The 16,012-nt window shown below is 41.0% G+C and overlaps 1 protein-coding gene across 6 annotated transcripts in view; it reads right to left on the reverse strand.

Moving 5' to 3' along the window:
• The window catches only part of LOC122539251 (uncharacterized), a 122,876-nt gene that overhangs the window by 16,638 nt on the left and 90,226 nt on the right, over window positions 1–16,012 (reverse strand). For 5 of the 6 annotated variants that reach the window (XM_087980030.1, XM_087980031.1, XM_087980033.1 and 2 more), the window contains one exon: window positions 7,892–8,080. In XM_087980030.1, the coding sequence (XP_087836156.1) occupies window positions 7,892–8,080 (189 nt within the window). Of the gene's footprint in view, window positions 1–7,891; window positions 8,081–16,012 lie in introns of those variants that run through there. The other variant, XM_087980034.1, reaches the window with a different exon arrangement.

Genomic DNA, 16,012 nt, shown 5'->3' on the forward strand with positions numbered 1-16,012 from the left:
AAGTTCTGCCTAATCCCTAATCATGAATCTTTTAAAATGTGTTTCTGTCAAACTGTTAATTCAAATGAAAAGGCACCTATAAATGGAGATTGTGTATATGAATCATCGTGATAACAATCACATGATTTCTCTCTTGGGAAGTGATTGAGTCACATGTACACATGAATAGACAAACTAGCTATCAAGCTGTACCAGCTCCTTCTTGACCTTGCAATGCGACGTAATATATAATGCTGAAGGTTCTGAGGACGCTGGGGGTTTTAATGACCTAGAAATTTGCAGGCATTTCATCAACTTTTCAGTTGCAAAATAATTGCCATAACTCCCAAGATGACAGCAACCATGTGCCCTTACTAAAGCTAGAACTCTGTGATCAAACATGTTACTAATAGCAAAAACTAGATGTCCAGGATGTTCTCTGAAACAGATATTAAATATTTTTAATGTAAAAATGTTTCAAGTTTGTTTGTAAAACTGGACTGTTCCGAATACAGCCAGTGCCCCATTTCTCCCTCTCCCAGTCACTTAACTCACCTCATAGTCACTACCTAATAATCCTTTGAGGTTTACCAGAGCTGTTACCATTCCTGTCTTCTGCTAACAAGCTTCCTGAGGCCTAATGTTGAGCATGCCTGAGCCCTATGACCATGATACAGTTCAGAAATTGGTCCCTTTGCTCTGTTTGTATTGCAGACCAGACTGAATTAACTTCTTGGGGAATGCATTTTAGATTTCATAATCTTCCAACCTCATTAATGAAATTTCTTGAAATGGCAAGCTGATTAGATCTAATACAATATAATTAAAATGGAGATCACAAACTCACCTAAGGCACAGAACTCTTCTTATTAAAAGCACATTTAGAAAGTCATTCAAAGAAGTTAAATTGAAGCAATTTCACTCTGTAATTCAGTTTACCAGTGATGTCATCAAATACTCAGCTTGGTGATCAAAGTCACAGCATGAGATGCCATCACTGAAATTCTGTGGCTCATGATCCCAGTGGTAAGATCTCAGTTATGAAAAAAACAGTTGGTGCCACCTGAGTTTGTCAATCAATGGATGGATGTTCATCTTGGCTTTGACCGTATTGTTGAGGTCTACTTTCAACCTGGGGACATCACCATTCACTGAGTGCACTGGCCACCACCTCAGCTCCCAAAGCTAGACTTTCCCCTTTGGGGTAGGATTCATGATTCAGGAGCTTTGCCAAAGTTACAATCTAACTCCCCTACCAGCAGAGCCCAATCAAAGGTATTCTCAGGACAGATGGGCGAGGACACTGCTACCTCTGATGCAGACCCACGTTCAGAACATAGGTTACCAAGACTGGCAGCTTAGAATGCTTTCCAATTTTATACCTGAGTGTTAGTTCCTACTCCTCACATTCTCTCCCATACCTGTCCTCTATAAGCCCGTCATCCTTTACCCCAACCCATCCATCTCCTCCTCCACAGCTCCTTATTCTCCATATTCCACCCCCCCCCCCCCATTGCATCCTCCATTCCCTTCATGGTCCCACACTTCAGCGGTCTGGGACATTTGGCCTTGGATCTTTGGGTGACCATCCTCCAAGACTTCAGGACAGGCAACAACGGAAAGAGGGCAAGCAGAGACTGATAGCCAAGTTTGGTACCCATGCGAATGGCCTCAACCGGGACCTTGAGCTCATGATACCCTACAGGTGACCCCACTGCGCTGCATACACAATCATACACACACATTCATGCAAACCCTCTCTCATACGCTCATACACTCCCTCTCAAAGACTTATACCCCTTTACACTCACACACATACACACACTCTCTCACAGACACTCATTACCCCCCCCCCCCTCCCCCCCCCCCCCCCCCCCGCGCGCACGCGCGCGCACACACACACAAGTTTGTGCGGTGAATTTGTACTTGCAGAATTACATTTTATTTTGCTCAAAAACTGTATGAATCCATGTAAGATTCTGTAAATCCCCTTTTTAGATTAGAATCAATCTGAACATTGGGGCATAGACAACCTCACACAGGCACCCCACACTCTCAATGCATTATCTGGGCCGGCTCGGCACCTATTGTTAAAGTTCACTTGATAATGTAATTTTAAAAAAGTTCTGGGATTTACATATGAAAGAACTAAAACCAACATGCCCATTCTAAAAGCTGAGAGACTTAACAAAAAAAATCAAGGACTTTTTTAATATATAATTTCAGTTACATCACACTGTAAACTTGTGCTATAAATTCTATGTCTTACGATCTTATACTCCACAACCACCTGATGAAAGAGCAGCGCTCCGAAAGCTAGTGCTTCCAAATAAACCTTTTGGACTATAACCTGGTGTTGTGTGTTTTTAACTTTGTACACCCCAGTCCAACACCGGCACTGCCAAATCATCCATTCCCTTCATATTTCTTCAATGTCCAATCCATATTCCCCCATGCTCACTCATGCAGTTTCCACAACAGACAGGACTCATGAGTCTTATAATAACACAGGGGAACCTGAGATTTTTTACAAAAAATATCAAAATAACAGTCATTCAAGCTTCACAGGAAAAAGAACCCTCCTAGGAGCTTATAAAACTGTTAATCTAAACTAAAATCATAGTCCTCCTGACAGCTGTGTTATTGATTCCTGCAGTGCTGAATCAATTAATTGTGTTTGGAGCTCAGCCAAATATTCATAAGGAAATTCCAATGCCAAGCTATGTCAACTAAACCTCTCCTGCTTCAAAGGCTAAAGAGATGGATGACATGTCAATCAATGAAAATATCAAAACTTTAATCAAGCTGCAGAGATCAAGACACAATTGACACAGTGAAATATGAATCTCAGTACTGTTCAATGCAGAAAGATCATTTCATCTACTGGATAAATAAATCTGAAAACTTTTCTATTTTCATAATACTAACAAATTTAATGAGGACGCTGGTTAACTCAGATGGCCGCTCTCTGATCCAGTGTAACATCAACAGCTTGAGTGTAATTCCTTTACCAGATGAGGTTACCATGAAGGGCTCTCCTTTTCAATCTCTCTCCTTGCCTGAGGCATGGTGGCCCTCAGGTTAAACCATGACCAGTTGTGTTTCGCTCTAATGAGAGAGTACCTGTATGGTCTGGTAAGAACTATAGTGACTACCTAAAATTTAACCATCATTTTCCTTTTCTAAACAAAGCCATATCATCAAGCATTGCATTAAAAAACATTCTTAACACTTCAGCCTCCACAGCCCTCTACAGAAATGAGTTCCACACATTCACTTCCCTCTGGTTGAAGAAATTCCTCCTGATCTCAGTTCTTCACATGATGCAGGTTTAGTGTATTTGGCTAGCAAAATGCAATCCTGGGTCTTTGACTGTGCAGCAAAAGCCAGGGGTCCTAGCTTAGGAATTCACCACCTTTAGTCATAGCCATTACCCTCTTTTAAAGGGGCATGTGGAAGGTTACTCTCTTATAAGATACTGATCAAACCTCCGAAGAACCAGTGCAGCCCAACAGAACTTCAGAACCATATCCCAATGGGACCACATCCCATGTCCCAAGGAAACTAAATGTATTTCTATGCAATAAAATAAAAAGAATCATAGAATCCCTACAGTGTGGAAACAGGCCCTTTAGCCCAACAAGTCCACACTGGCCCAGATCCATTCCCCACCCAGTAACCAAGTAACCCACCCAGACCCATTCCCCTGCCCTATTATTCTACCCTGCCGAAAGCACCGAACCTACACATCCCTGAACACTATGGTCAATTTAGCATAGCCAATCCACCTAACCTGCACATCTTTGAATTGGCCAAAATCTCTAGACAAAGGAAGAAAGAACTGTCCAAACAACTGTCTTTTAGATTAGATTAGATTAGATTAGATTAGATTACTTACAGTGTGGAAACAGGCCCTTCGGCCCAACAAGTCCACACCGCCCCGCCGAAGCGCAACCCACCCATACCCCTACATTTACCCCTTACCTAACACTACGGGCAATTTAGCATGGCCAATTCACCTGACCTGCACATCTTTGGACTGTGGGAGGAAACCGGAGCACCCGGAGGAAACCCACGCAGACACGGGGAGAATGTGCAAACTCCACACAGTCAGTCGCCTGAGGCGATTAATGAGTACCTCTCTGTGTGGCTGCATCAAGCTATGCATACACCTTCAGTACACAAGCATCACGCTAAGTGTTACAGAGGATGCTGGAGATCTGACAAACAAAAAACAGAAAATTACTGGAGAAACTCATAGACATAGCAGCATTTGTGGAGAGAAAGCAGAGTTAACATTTTGTGTCCAGTGACCTTTCTTCAGTTCAGGAATAAGAGACCGTCGAGATTGTTTGGACAGCATGCTTTAGCTTGTGGGCATAAGTGTTGAGGGGGTTTGGGGGGAGGGGGGAGGTGGTTTGGAGGGGGATATAAGGTGGCTTGTTTTGGCATGAAGAGTGTGCAGCAGTGAGGACTGGGAGAATGCTTCAAGTTGAATATTTATTTTTAAACTTTGGACACAGTTCCTAGATCCCTGGGGCATGCTTTCCACCAAGCCTTCCTCTGCCATTGGCATCCTGCTTAGTTCTTCCGGGGGTGGGGGGGGTGGGGGCACCAGTCAAACTCCCTCCACCAGCCATTTTAAAAGGCCATGTTTGCAAAGCTGGGAATTCACTTGTCACTGCAGGTGCAACCCGAGAAGCAAACTTTCAGGGTACAGTCTGCATGAAGAGACCTTGTGGCCTGTGCCAAAGGGCAATTTTTTAAAACAAGGGCAAAAAATTATGAATAATTCTGACATACTGCTTTCACTGTAGAACTCATTGCTTCTATACAGTCTATGGTGGGTGAATGAGCACACAAGTGCTATAGCCTGGCACAGGGTCATGAGGGGCATAGCTTGGCATGGAAGATATTACTCAGGGTGGCAACGGAGACACATGAGGTGGCATGTATGGGGCATGCGAAGAATGCAGATGGTAACTATAGGTCCTTACATGTTTGTCCTGCAGCATCAAAACGGTCCATTTAACAGCCCCTCACCTCAGCGCTTGATATCTCAGGAATCTGCCAATCTGCACTCATCAGTAGCCCTGTCCCCCAACTCTGGGCATTGAGATCACACTCCTGGAGCCACTTTCTCCCAAGATGGGCACATGCAGCCAGGCAATTGCCCAACTCCCACTAGCCCCCCACCTCGAGGATGAACGTTCAGGCTGAGATCACTCTAACCAACAGGGAATCTAGTCTGAAAGCACTGAAGCTGATTATATATTCTGTGCTGGCATATCAGCCAATTCAGACAGAACATGGGTCTGTCACACAGCACAAACCTGGGGCCTTTTCAATCCTCTCACTAAAATGTTCACTGCTGCTTTTTGTTCCCAAATCCAAGACCAGCTCAGCACGTTATCTATTTACAAACTGGATTTTGCATACTGGAGCACACTGCTTAAATTCCAGATCCTTTTTCAGTTTGTATCCTGTATCAACCAAGGCCAAAAGAAAATTGAAGAGGTCTTTTGTCATTTTCTTCAAATGAGAAAACTGCAAAAAAAACCTCAATGTTCACTGTTGCTATGCCTACAACAGCATGTGTAACTACAATGACCATCAAAACCTTTCCATTACAACATCATAGCAGCAGCTAAAAGGGGATGGAAATTGGTTTAATGGGTTTTCTACCCATTAATCTCTACTATAATAGAAATAACAAACCAGTTCTGATTCATCATTTGCCCATTTTTATACTGATGTCTCTCAGGGTAGGACTACATCATGTTATAAACATCGCAGTGGTGTGACACATCAGACAATTGAAAAGACGCTGTTGGTTTGCGAGTACAGTTCTCCATTGACAGTAGGTAGGATTATCTCAATCAATCACATAACATCAGGTTATAGTGCAGCAGGTTTATTTTGGAGTGCCGCTCCTTCATCAGGTGGCTATGGATGTTATGATCAAGCTCACAGAATTTATAGTCAAAGGAACCCAATGTCATGGAGATGTGATACAGTAAACAATCTTACATTAAAACTTTCATCTTTTTTAATGGGATGTGTTGGTTTCTATTCTTTGAGATGTAAATCCCAGAACTTCTTTTAAATTACATTCTCAAGATAGCTCAGCTTTTCTAACAATAGGTGTGAAGTCTGTCTGTGTCCCAATGCTACATCAAACTGACAAACCCTCTGTATAGTTTTAGAATTTTATATGGATTCATGCAGTTTTTGAGCAAAATAAAATGCAAAAACAAATTCACCCCATAAGCTTATAAGCGTGTGCATGTAGGAGCTTCCAAAAAACCTGTTGGACTACAACCTGGGTGTTGTGTGATTTTTAAAATTTGTCCACCACAGTCCAACACCAGCACCTGCAAATCATCTTAATCAAACGGTTTATTTTTACATTCTGGCTCAATAAACCATGGAAACTTCAGTTTGGACGATAGGAACAAATGGAAGTTCACCAACACAAATGGTGATGATCAAAGAAAGGTTAACGTCAGTTTCCTAATTAAATTTTAGGAAGATTAAAAATGCCTACAAATGATTAGAATTTGATGAATAAATAGGCTGGTTAAGATTGTTACAACTATTCAACTGCAGGAGATGAAACTGCACAATCACTACAGCCTGAACCCCTGCACAGTACAGTGAGTAAGTTATATCAGCCATGATTGCCTAATGACCCAGTTCTGCAGCTCAAAATGAGAATAGTCATTTTATATACAATAAATAAAGTGCTATGCTAAATTTAAAAAGACGTGTTAAAATTAAAATTTATATAGTCAGAGCTTAAAGGTTTTGAGAAGATAAACAGATCTGAACAGATGAAGTCACAAGCAAACATATAGAGCAGTCACTCTCACCTCACCTCAGGAATGCAGTTCTTTTGTCCATGTTTGGACAAAAAGGTTATGACAAACCCAAACTGAGTGTTGGTGAGCCCTTCAAATCTGCTAATTAATTGCCACTTGGTAGCGCGATCAATGACAGCTTCCATCCTTTTGCTGACGATTGAGACTGAATTGTTGGGAACAGTAATTTGTTGACATGGGTTTATCATGATGGTTGTAGGCTTGGCAACCTGGACAATTATCTACATTGTTGAGTAACTGCCTGTATTATAGCTGTAGTTTGGCTAAGCAAGAGAGTTTCGTATATAGCGGAACCTTGTAAGATACTAAATAGATTCTCTACAGTGTGGCAGCAGGCTATTTAGCCCATTAAGTCCCCTCCGACCTTCCAAAGAGCATCCCACCCAGACCCATCCCTCCCCTGATCATATACCTGTAGCCCTGCATTGCCCATGGCTCATCCACCTCACCTGCACACCCCTGGGACATTATGGGCAATTTAGTACGGCCAATCCGCCTTACCTGCACATCTTTGAAATGTGGGAGGCAACTGGAGTCATCAGACTCAAATGGTAACTTTGCTTTCTTCCCACAGACACTGCCAAACCTGTTTTATATTATATCAGAGCAATATACTCAAATTCCAAAGACTCTTTTTCTTGCAGTACCTTTAATATTCTGTCTAAGCTTGTCTTAGTTTCCTATTTATGCAAATCATTTACCGCTCAGGACTGAGCAAAATATAAAATAATTAACCAGCTATTTGAAAAATTGAGAGAAATATAAGAAATAATGCATATCCTGTGATTTTGATCACTTTAACCCTTTGCTAATGTGAATGTGATTGAAAATAGCAGAATGTACAGTAGACATGTTTACTGCAATCTTGCATTATCCTTTGTGCTCCATCCATAAACTGATGTGAGACAATTTCTTTATATTTCTTTAAGAGACATTTCTTTCAGATTGTTAAACAATTGATACTTTTAACTTAAGACCAAAAAACTTCCAAAAACACCGTGCACAGATTTTTAGATGAAAACATGCTGTACCTGTAGTGTCTCTGAAGTCTTGTTAGTCTGGTCAGTCAGTGAAAGGTGAGGTTGCACTGATAATGGCTTCTTATGTGATTGGCTGTTCAGAAATAGGACAGTAAATTTCTCAGAAACCAGACCATTGGCTCCAACCGTTTGGATACTGACTTGAAATGGCACACTCAGGTCAAGATCTTCCAACAGGATCTGGAACGTATGAAAGAAGCAATTTCATTTAAAAGTCAATTACCAGACTACTGCCTTTGAAGTGGAGATGAAAAATTCCCTCAACTTTTCTCTGACATTTTCTAATAACTGATTTAGCTAAAATAATTCATCAAGGACTAGTTATAGATTTTTCACAGTGCAGAAACTGTTGGTGACAGTTAGGACCATTTTTTCCTGATGATGTTTACACTTCAGTCAATTATCCCAAACTCATCTTGGGGCCTGTTAGTCATCTGAGGTAAATTTAAAGTCAAAAACTTGGATGTTTAACTGAAGATAACTTGCAGTTCTCAAAGTGGAGAGACAGTTAAATAATGTGTCTCATATTAGAATTGATTTAGTCTTGGTGCTAAATATAGCACAGGATTTGCCTGTGCACAATGCTAATTTGGCTGCATTTGCAGTGATCGGCTGTGATTTATCAATATCTCCATGCTCCCATGGCAACGCCTGCATTACATAAATGAAAATGTAGTAAGCTGACTTCATTTACCCTAAATTGCAGAAGATCAGGTGATCATATGGTAATGTACAAGATTAATATGTTTATATAGCTTAATCTAGACTGGGAAAAACATGAGCTTTTGTTTCATCTTAACTACAAAATTAAAAGAACAAGATATCATGCTATCTGTGTTAGACCTACAGGGCAGAATCTCTTTTTTTGACAGGTGAATTGAGAGTCAGGATAAGGCGATAGAATATAAAGAGTAAGAAAAACTAGTGAGTCATTCACAGAAAATAAACAGAATACCTAATAATGTAGTGAAACAAATTACTGCAAGGGCAATTTTGCTACACTTAAGAAGAATTTTCTGTAAACATGCAGGACAGAATTCACTTGGCTATTAGCCAGCTTATTTCCTTCATTGGTATCAAACTTGGTGAGTCTCAATCACAATTTAAATATGCCAGCTAGCATAGGGAAATATGAAATGGAGCAATATCACATTCCTGAAGCTGATTTAAAGATTCACATGTGAGGTTCCATGAATGATAAGCTCAGAAACTTTTCCAGAGAATCAGCTGGTTGCCTACGGAGGGATCAAGCAAACGATAAAGCTACATTTGCAAATGGAAACTCATTTATTATTTGGAATCAAGCATCAGCTTCTGAAGTCCTAGGATTCCCACAATTGTAGAGAATAGTGGAAGACACCAATGGACTGCACACACATACATTGAGCATGGTCATCACTCGCTGATAGCAAAGTCAAAAGTTATCTTGTGAGAAGGATGCTCTGGAATACCCATCAGGGCAAATGTCTCAAACCTATCTCAATCAGCATGTCAGCTTTGGTCAGCCATCTAAAAAAAGTTAGATGTTACATCACTCCATGACTTGCTCACTAAGGGTGGCACGGTGGCTCAGTGGTTAGCACTGCTGCCTCACAGCACCAGGATCCCAGGTTCGATTCCAGCCTTGGGCAGACTGTCTGTGTGGAGTTTGCACATTCTCCCCGTGTCTGTGTGGGTTTCCTCCGAATGCCCCGGTTTCCTCTCACAGTCCAAAGATGTGCAGGTTAGGTGGATTGGCCATGCTAAATTGCCCATAGTGTTAGGTGCATTAGTCAGAGGGAAATGGGTCAGGGTGGGTTACTTTTCAGAGGGTCGGTGTGGACTTGTTAGGCCGCAGGGCCTGTTTCCACATTGTAGGGAATCTAACCCTGGCCAGATTTTCACCCACGTCAGAAAGGCTCTCCAACATGGTGAAAGTAGCCCACAGTTGCAATTGTGGCTCTGAACTCAACACTTCTCATTTCTATGGGAGTGGGGATGAGGCTGTTGAGCTTCACACAGATGTAATTCTATTTAAATCCCACTTGGGAAGAGTCATAAATGTGGAATCCTGACTTCTTGTAGTACATTTCTTCAGGATAGTTAGGGTTCCCTTTGGAAAGTTGAAGTCTCCCTCTGGATATGCCTTCTGGGGAAGAAGGCATCAGGTATCCTTTAATGATGGAGTCAGAAAGTCTTTCAGTCGGGGATAGTCATGAACCCTTTGAGATTGTTAGCTGCAAAGAACATTGTCCGTAAGAAATACATAAATCAGTTGGAAGTGTCAAAATTGTCAAGGATCTAATTGGGGTGGCATGGTGGCTCAGTGGTTAGCACTGCTGCCTCACAGCATCAGGGACCAAGGTTTGATTCCAGCCTCAGGTGACTATCTCTGTGGAGTTTGCACATTCTCCCTGTGTATTCATGGATTTCTCCCGTGTGCTCCAATTTCCTTACAAGTCCATAGATGTCCAAGTTAAGTGGATTGGCCATGCTAAATTGTCCATAGTGCCCAGGGATATACATGCTAGGTGTTTTAGTTATGGGAAATGCAGAATTACAGGGAATAAAGTTGGGGGAGGGTGTTAATGGGTTTGGGTGGGATGCGCTTCAGAGGGTCGGTGAGGAATTGATGGGCCGAATGGCCTGCTTCCGTACTGCAAAAATTCTATGACCTGTCAAGTAGTGTCAAATATATCTAGACTCGTCAAGAAACTTCGCGAACTGTCAATGTGTCAAGATTGTCCAAAAACTATTAAGATGTGTCAAGATCTATCAAGAAGGGCTAAGAAATGTCAATATTGGGAAGTAGTGTTAAAGCCATTCAAGATCGATCAAAATGAATTTTAATGAATGAGTGTTTTAATCAAGAAATTGCAGTGTGTAATATAGACCTTATGTTTTTCTCCTGTACGCAAGGTACTTGTGGATACTAAGTAAGTTGATTTCATAGGTGGAGGAGGCAAGCGTGGTACATGGGTGTAGGTAATACGTTAGCATAGGGGGCATGGGGATGGGCAGAGGGGCATAAGGTGAAAGTCAGGATATGAAGGGCCATGGGAGTAGGCAAAGGTGTTAGGTAGTAAGAGGAGTCATGGGGATACATTTAGAGGGCATAAGATAGCATCAGGTGCATGAATGGGAATGGGGCAGTGCCAGATGGTAAGGGAACTTTGCCGGGTGAGTATATAATGAACTATTTTAATTTTTGGGCATAGAGCTGGAGCCTTGAGGCATGCTTTGTGCCTGGCCCACCTTGGCACCTGGCAACCTCTTCAGCTCTTCATCAGTCATTTGCCCTGACTTCAAATCCAGCCTAAACCTCCCAATGCTTGCACAAACCTCTCCCCAACGGCACGCAAACCCCCATGTCAGGCTGAAAGCAAGATATGTGGGCAACCACTATTTTTTAAAATGGCTGGTTTCATGGAGCTTGGAATTCTTAGAAACAATGGATGGTCGCTCTACTTCAGCCTTTCCCACTGGGTTCCCAATCATTTCATGCGATCCTAGACTATTTCTTATGGCCTTGACAGTCAGCATAGAGCAGTATTGGTTGAATTTGAGTTGAAATCTAGCCAACCCTTGTAGAAAGCTTGGGCAGATTGCAAAATCAGAACAATTGTTAAGGATGTGGCATCAACATCAAGTAAGGGGTAAAGATTACTGTCTGGGGTTTACTGTTAGCTTACACAAATGCCTCTAGCTGACTGGTTCATCTTTGAAATACATTAAATGGTCTAAAATGTGTTGTATTTGCATGGTATGTGGGAATTAGTCTACCACAGAAAGTTAGGGAATGTCCATTTCAGTTTAAGTACCCTTTTAATAATGCAATATGTATTAACTATTGCCAGTCAACGTCTTTGTCTCTGAAAATTAACGAGTGCTCAGTCCCATTCTTCAGGTTTAACTCTTGTGCAAATATACCAATACAATTTCCTTATTGTTTCTGTCTTTCCCTCCTCTCTCTCTGTTAATTCCATCTTTCTTTGTCTCTGTTCATTTCTCTTGCTTGCCTGATTTTGACAATATAATCACACACTTTATTTTGCGCTACTTCTCAGTCCTTGCTCTGTTAGTGTCATTCAAACTGATGGTTTAAGGAGATATAGAATTCTCTTCACTCAGGGAAGGCCTGTTTTCCCTTTTCACAATGTTTATTTTAAAACCTCAAGCATTTTTAACAAGTTTTGAGAAGAGTTGTAGCTCAGGTTGAGGTTCTGGATGTAATTTGCTCGCTGAGCTGGAAGCTTCATTTTCAGATGTTTCGGCACAGAGGCTCACTGAAGATGTTACCTAGTATGGTGACGAAATGTCTGAAAATGAACCTTCCAGCTCAGCAAGCAAACCCACATCACACACTTTTATTTATTAGAAAGTGCAATTGTGGAAAACACAAATAGAACTAATTGAAGAACATTGACCTGTAAGGATAGATCCAAGATTCAAAGCAGTAAGTTAAATCAGAAGGCTCTGGTCCCCAAAATTTTGTAAGCACAAGTAACTCAATAAGACAAGAGGAAGATTACAGTTAATGGTGAAACCGGCATAAGATCTGACTCTAGTGGTAGCGTTATCAATACAGACTGATGGTTTGACCATCTAATTGTAATGATTCCCTATATAATCTTGCCTTTCGTTGAATCAGCTGGAGAAGTCACAAGCATTTCTTTTGACAATACCAGAATGCATTTTCACCAACTTTCAGTAAAACAAAAAAAAATCACTGTAAATAAATGGAAGAGGGCAATTCTGATTAACAGTGAGCTAATCTTTATTCTACTTCAGGAAATTACAGTGCAATAATTTTGGATTTCAAGAGCCTATAATGGATCACAAAAATATTGACATTTTATGAACTATAAGGCATCTACTTATAATGATTTTGCCAATTTCTGTCAATTATTTTTAGATATACTTTTAGAATTTCTGTGGTAATTATCAATGTTTCAGTCATAGTTTCAATGGAAAATTATTGGATTTGTTTCAGGATGTTATTGGACCGAGTAGTGCCTGAAAATCTGATTGATTTCTTGGCTAGTTGTTTGTAATAAAAATTGATCCATTTGTTTCTGTGGTCTGTTCTAAGAGGCATGTTGATAAACTTCAATAGCAAGCCATCAGATTTTCCCTTATATTGAAAAAAACTGGCTTCCCCTGAAAGGCTGGAGGATTTTTTCAAAATTCCCACCCAGAAAAAGAGGACACTAGGAATACAACACTTGCGATCCTATTAGGGAACTTTCATTCTCAGAACTGAAAAAAGTGATACCAAAAAATTTCAAGTTTTAAACAAAAGTGAATATTGCTGTCTATGTAAAAATACATACAGCAAATATCACTGATCAAAAAACATAGTCAATGAAGATACATGATATAAATCCAGTTCTATGTTTACTTTCCTAAACTACACCCCCACCACCCCTACATGGTTCTCCACAGTACTACTACATCTTGAAGACTATTTCTTTTCTTCTGGAACCAACCCAAAGGGATACCACAGCTTTCCGAAATTCACTTTAATTCTATTTAGCATTCTGACTACTCTCCGAGGTACAAGATTTTCATGGGAATCCTTACATTAGCATTTTCTGAACAGACCCTTCAACTCTCATTCAAAACTTCAAAATTGTGGACTCCTCAGTTCGAGTGCAGGGCCTCTTTGTATGGATATTTATTAACTTAAAAATTAAGAACAGCCTAGTTTCTAGTGGCACTATGTTTCTCATCCCACAGCTATTCTCAACTCCTCATCCATGACCCTTGCTGACTGACCCGCCCTACAAATACACATACACATACACACACACACACACACACACATATTAAAACAAAGGAACCATTATATCCACTGCAGTTCATCTTCGTGGCAATATGACACGCTTTGGCATGCTCCAAATAGATTCACATGTATAAAATAATCTTTAATGGATATAATTGCCCTTTCTTCAGATATACTGGCACCACCAACAAACATTCTTGCTTATAACCTGTTCATTGTTTCTGTTGAAAATTATATTAATAATTTAAGTCATAAATTGAAATAATTGTAGACATTATGACTCAATCCAATGGATCATCTATTGTGTAAGGTTCTCACATTATTAATTCTAATCTAAAGGAGTAAGCTTTCAAATCTAATTAACCTAAACGTGTTTACATCAGAGTTGTTACTTCTTTCCAGTTTAATGCTTCCACTTATCTATTTCTTTAATATCCAATTGTCATACTAAAAGTTATTCTTTAAAATATATAAATTATTAAATTAGATATTCTCAACACTCTGTGGAACCATTCATTGGACCTTTTGAAAAATTTCCCAATTTCTCACATGGCCAGTCCGATCTGTGTATGTTGAAAGAGCTTTTCTTACTATTTTTGCAAGTAACAGCAATTTCCAGCCCCCTTCTACCTCCCACCTATGCCCCACCATTGCTACAGGTGACAACATAAGAAATGCAGCAGGATCTATTCCATGAGTAGATCATGGCTAATTTTTTACTTCAGCAACAGCTTCCTCCACCATTGCTTATTCACTGATTCTACGTATTGATCAGTCTCAGCCCTGAACAGATAGGATGACTAAATCATTCTTGGCTCTCTCTGACAGAGATTTCAAAATATGCTTATGGTGAAGGTGGTGAATATTGCTGGTGGTGGAATGGGATGCCCATCAAAAGCTCTACTTTGTCCTCAATAATGTCAAGCTTCTCGAGAGTTGTTGGAGCTGCACTTATCTAAACAGCTGGACAACATTCTATCACACTCCTGACTTCTAACTTGGTTGATGATGCATTTGGCAGATAGGGGATGAGTTATTCATCACAGTATTTCTAGCCTCTGACCTGTTCTTGTAGCCACAGTATTTATATCGCTAGTCTATTTCATTTGTGGCCAATAATAACTCTCAAGATGCTGTTAGTAATGAATTTAGCAAAGGTACTGCCAGTAAACTTCAAGAAGTGATGGGTAGACAATGATCATCTCTATTTTTTGTTAGAGATGATCATTGTCTGGCACTGTGTGGCATGAATGTTACTTGCTACTTATCAGCCCAAGTCACAGGTTCTCAGTACCTATGCAGTTGTGAATGAAGCTAAACATTGTGCAATATTTAGTGAATATCCCCGATCCCTTGATCCTATGATGGAGGTAATATCAGTGATGAAGCAGCTGAAGATGGCTGGACCTAGAACACTATCCTGAGGAGCTCCTGCAATCGGGCTGAAATGACTGACCTCTTAACTTTCTGCTAGATATGACTCCATCCAGCACAGAGGAACCCCCCCCAACCCAATTCCCATTGAGTCCAGTTTTTTTCCGGGGCTCCTTTAGTCAAATGCAGCCAACTTGTCTACCTTGGATTCCAGCATCTGCAGTTTTTTTGTCACTAACTAATTCTGTTCAGATCAATCATTCTCACTTCAGCTCTTTATCCATGCTGGACCAAGACTGAGGTCAGCAGTTCATTAGCCCTGCCGGAACCTAAATTGAACATCACTGAGCAGGTTACTTCTTTGACAATGTTGCTTGACAGTACTGTTGATGACCCCTTCTATTACTTTGCTTATGACGCACAGTGCACTGTAATTGGCTGGGATAGGATTATCCTGCTTTTTAAGCAAAAGTGAGGACTGCAGATGCTGGAAACAAGAGTTTAGATCAGAGTGGTGCTGGAAAAGCACAGCAGGTCAGGCAGCATCTGAGGAGCAGAAAAATCGACGTTTCGGGCAAAAGCCCTTCATCAGGAATAGAGGCAGGGAGCTTCCAGGGTGGAGAGATAAATGTAGGGGGGACTGGGAGAAGGAGGCAAAGAATACAATAGGTGAATGGGGGTGGGGATGGACGTGATTGGTCAGAGAGGAGGGTGGGGGAAGGTAGCAAAGAGTTCTTTGCTACCTTCTCCCCAGCCCCTCCCTCCTTTTATCTCTCCACCCTGGAGGCTCCCTGCCTGTATTCCTGATGAAGGGTTTTTGCCCAAAACATCGATTTTCCTGCTCCTCGGATGCTGCCTGCCCTGCTGTGCTTTTCCAGCAACACACTCTCAACTCTGATCTCCAGCATCTGCAGATTCACTGTCTCCTCCTTCAAGGAGATTGTCGCCATACACATTCAAAAACAGTTGTTTGA

The sequence above is a fragment of the Chiloscyllium plagiosum genome, unplaced genomic scaffold (assembly GCF_037043375.1).
Source record: "Chiloscyllium plagiosum isolate Xiang-an unplaced genomic scaffold, Cpla_swu_hap1 HiC_scaffold_36, whole genome shotgun sequence".
In the NCBI taxonomy this organism is placed as follows: domain Eukaryota; kingdom Metazoa; phylum Chordata; class Chondrichthyes; order Orectolobiformes; family Hemiscylliidae; genus Chiloscyllium; species Chiloscyllium plagiosum.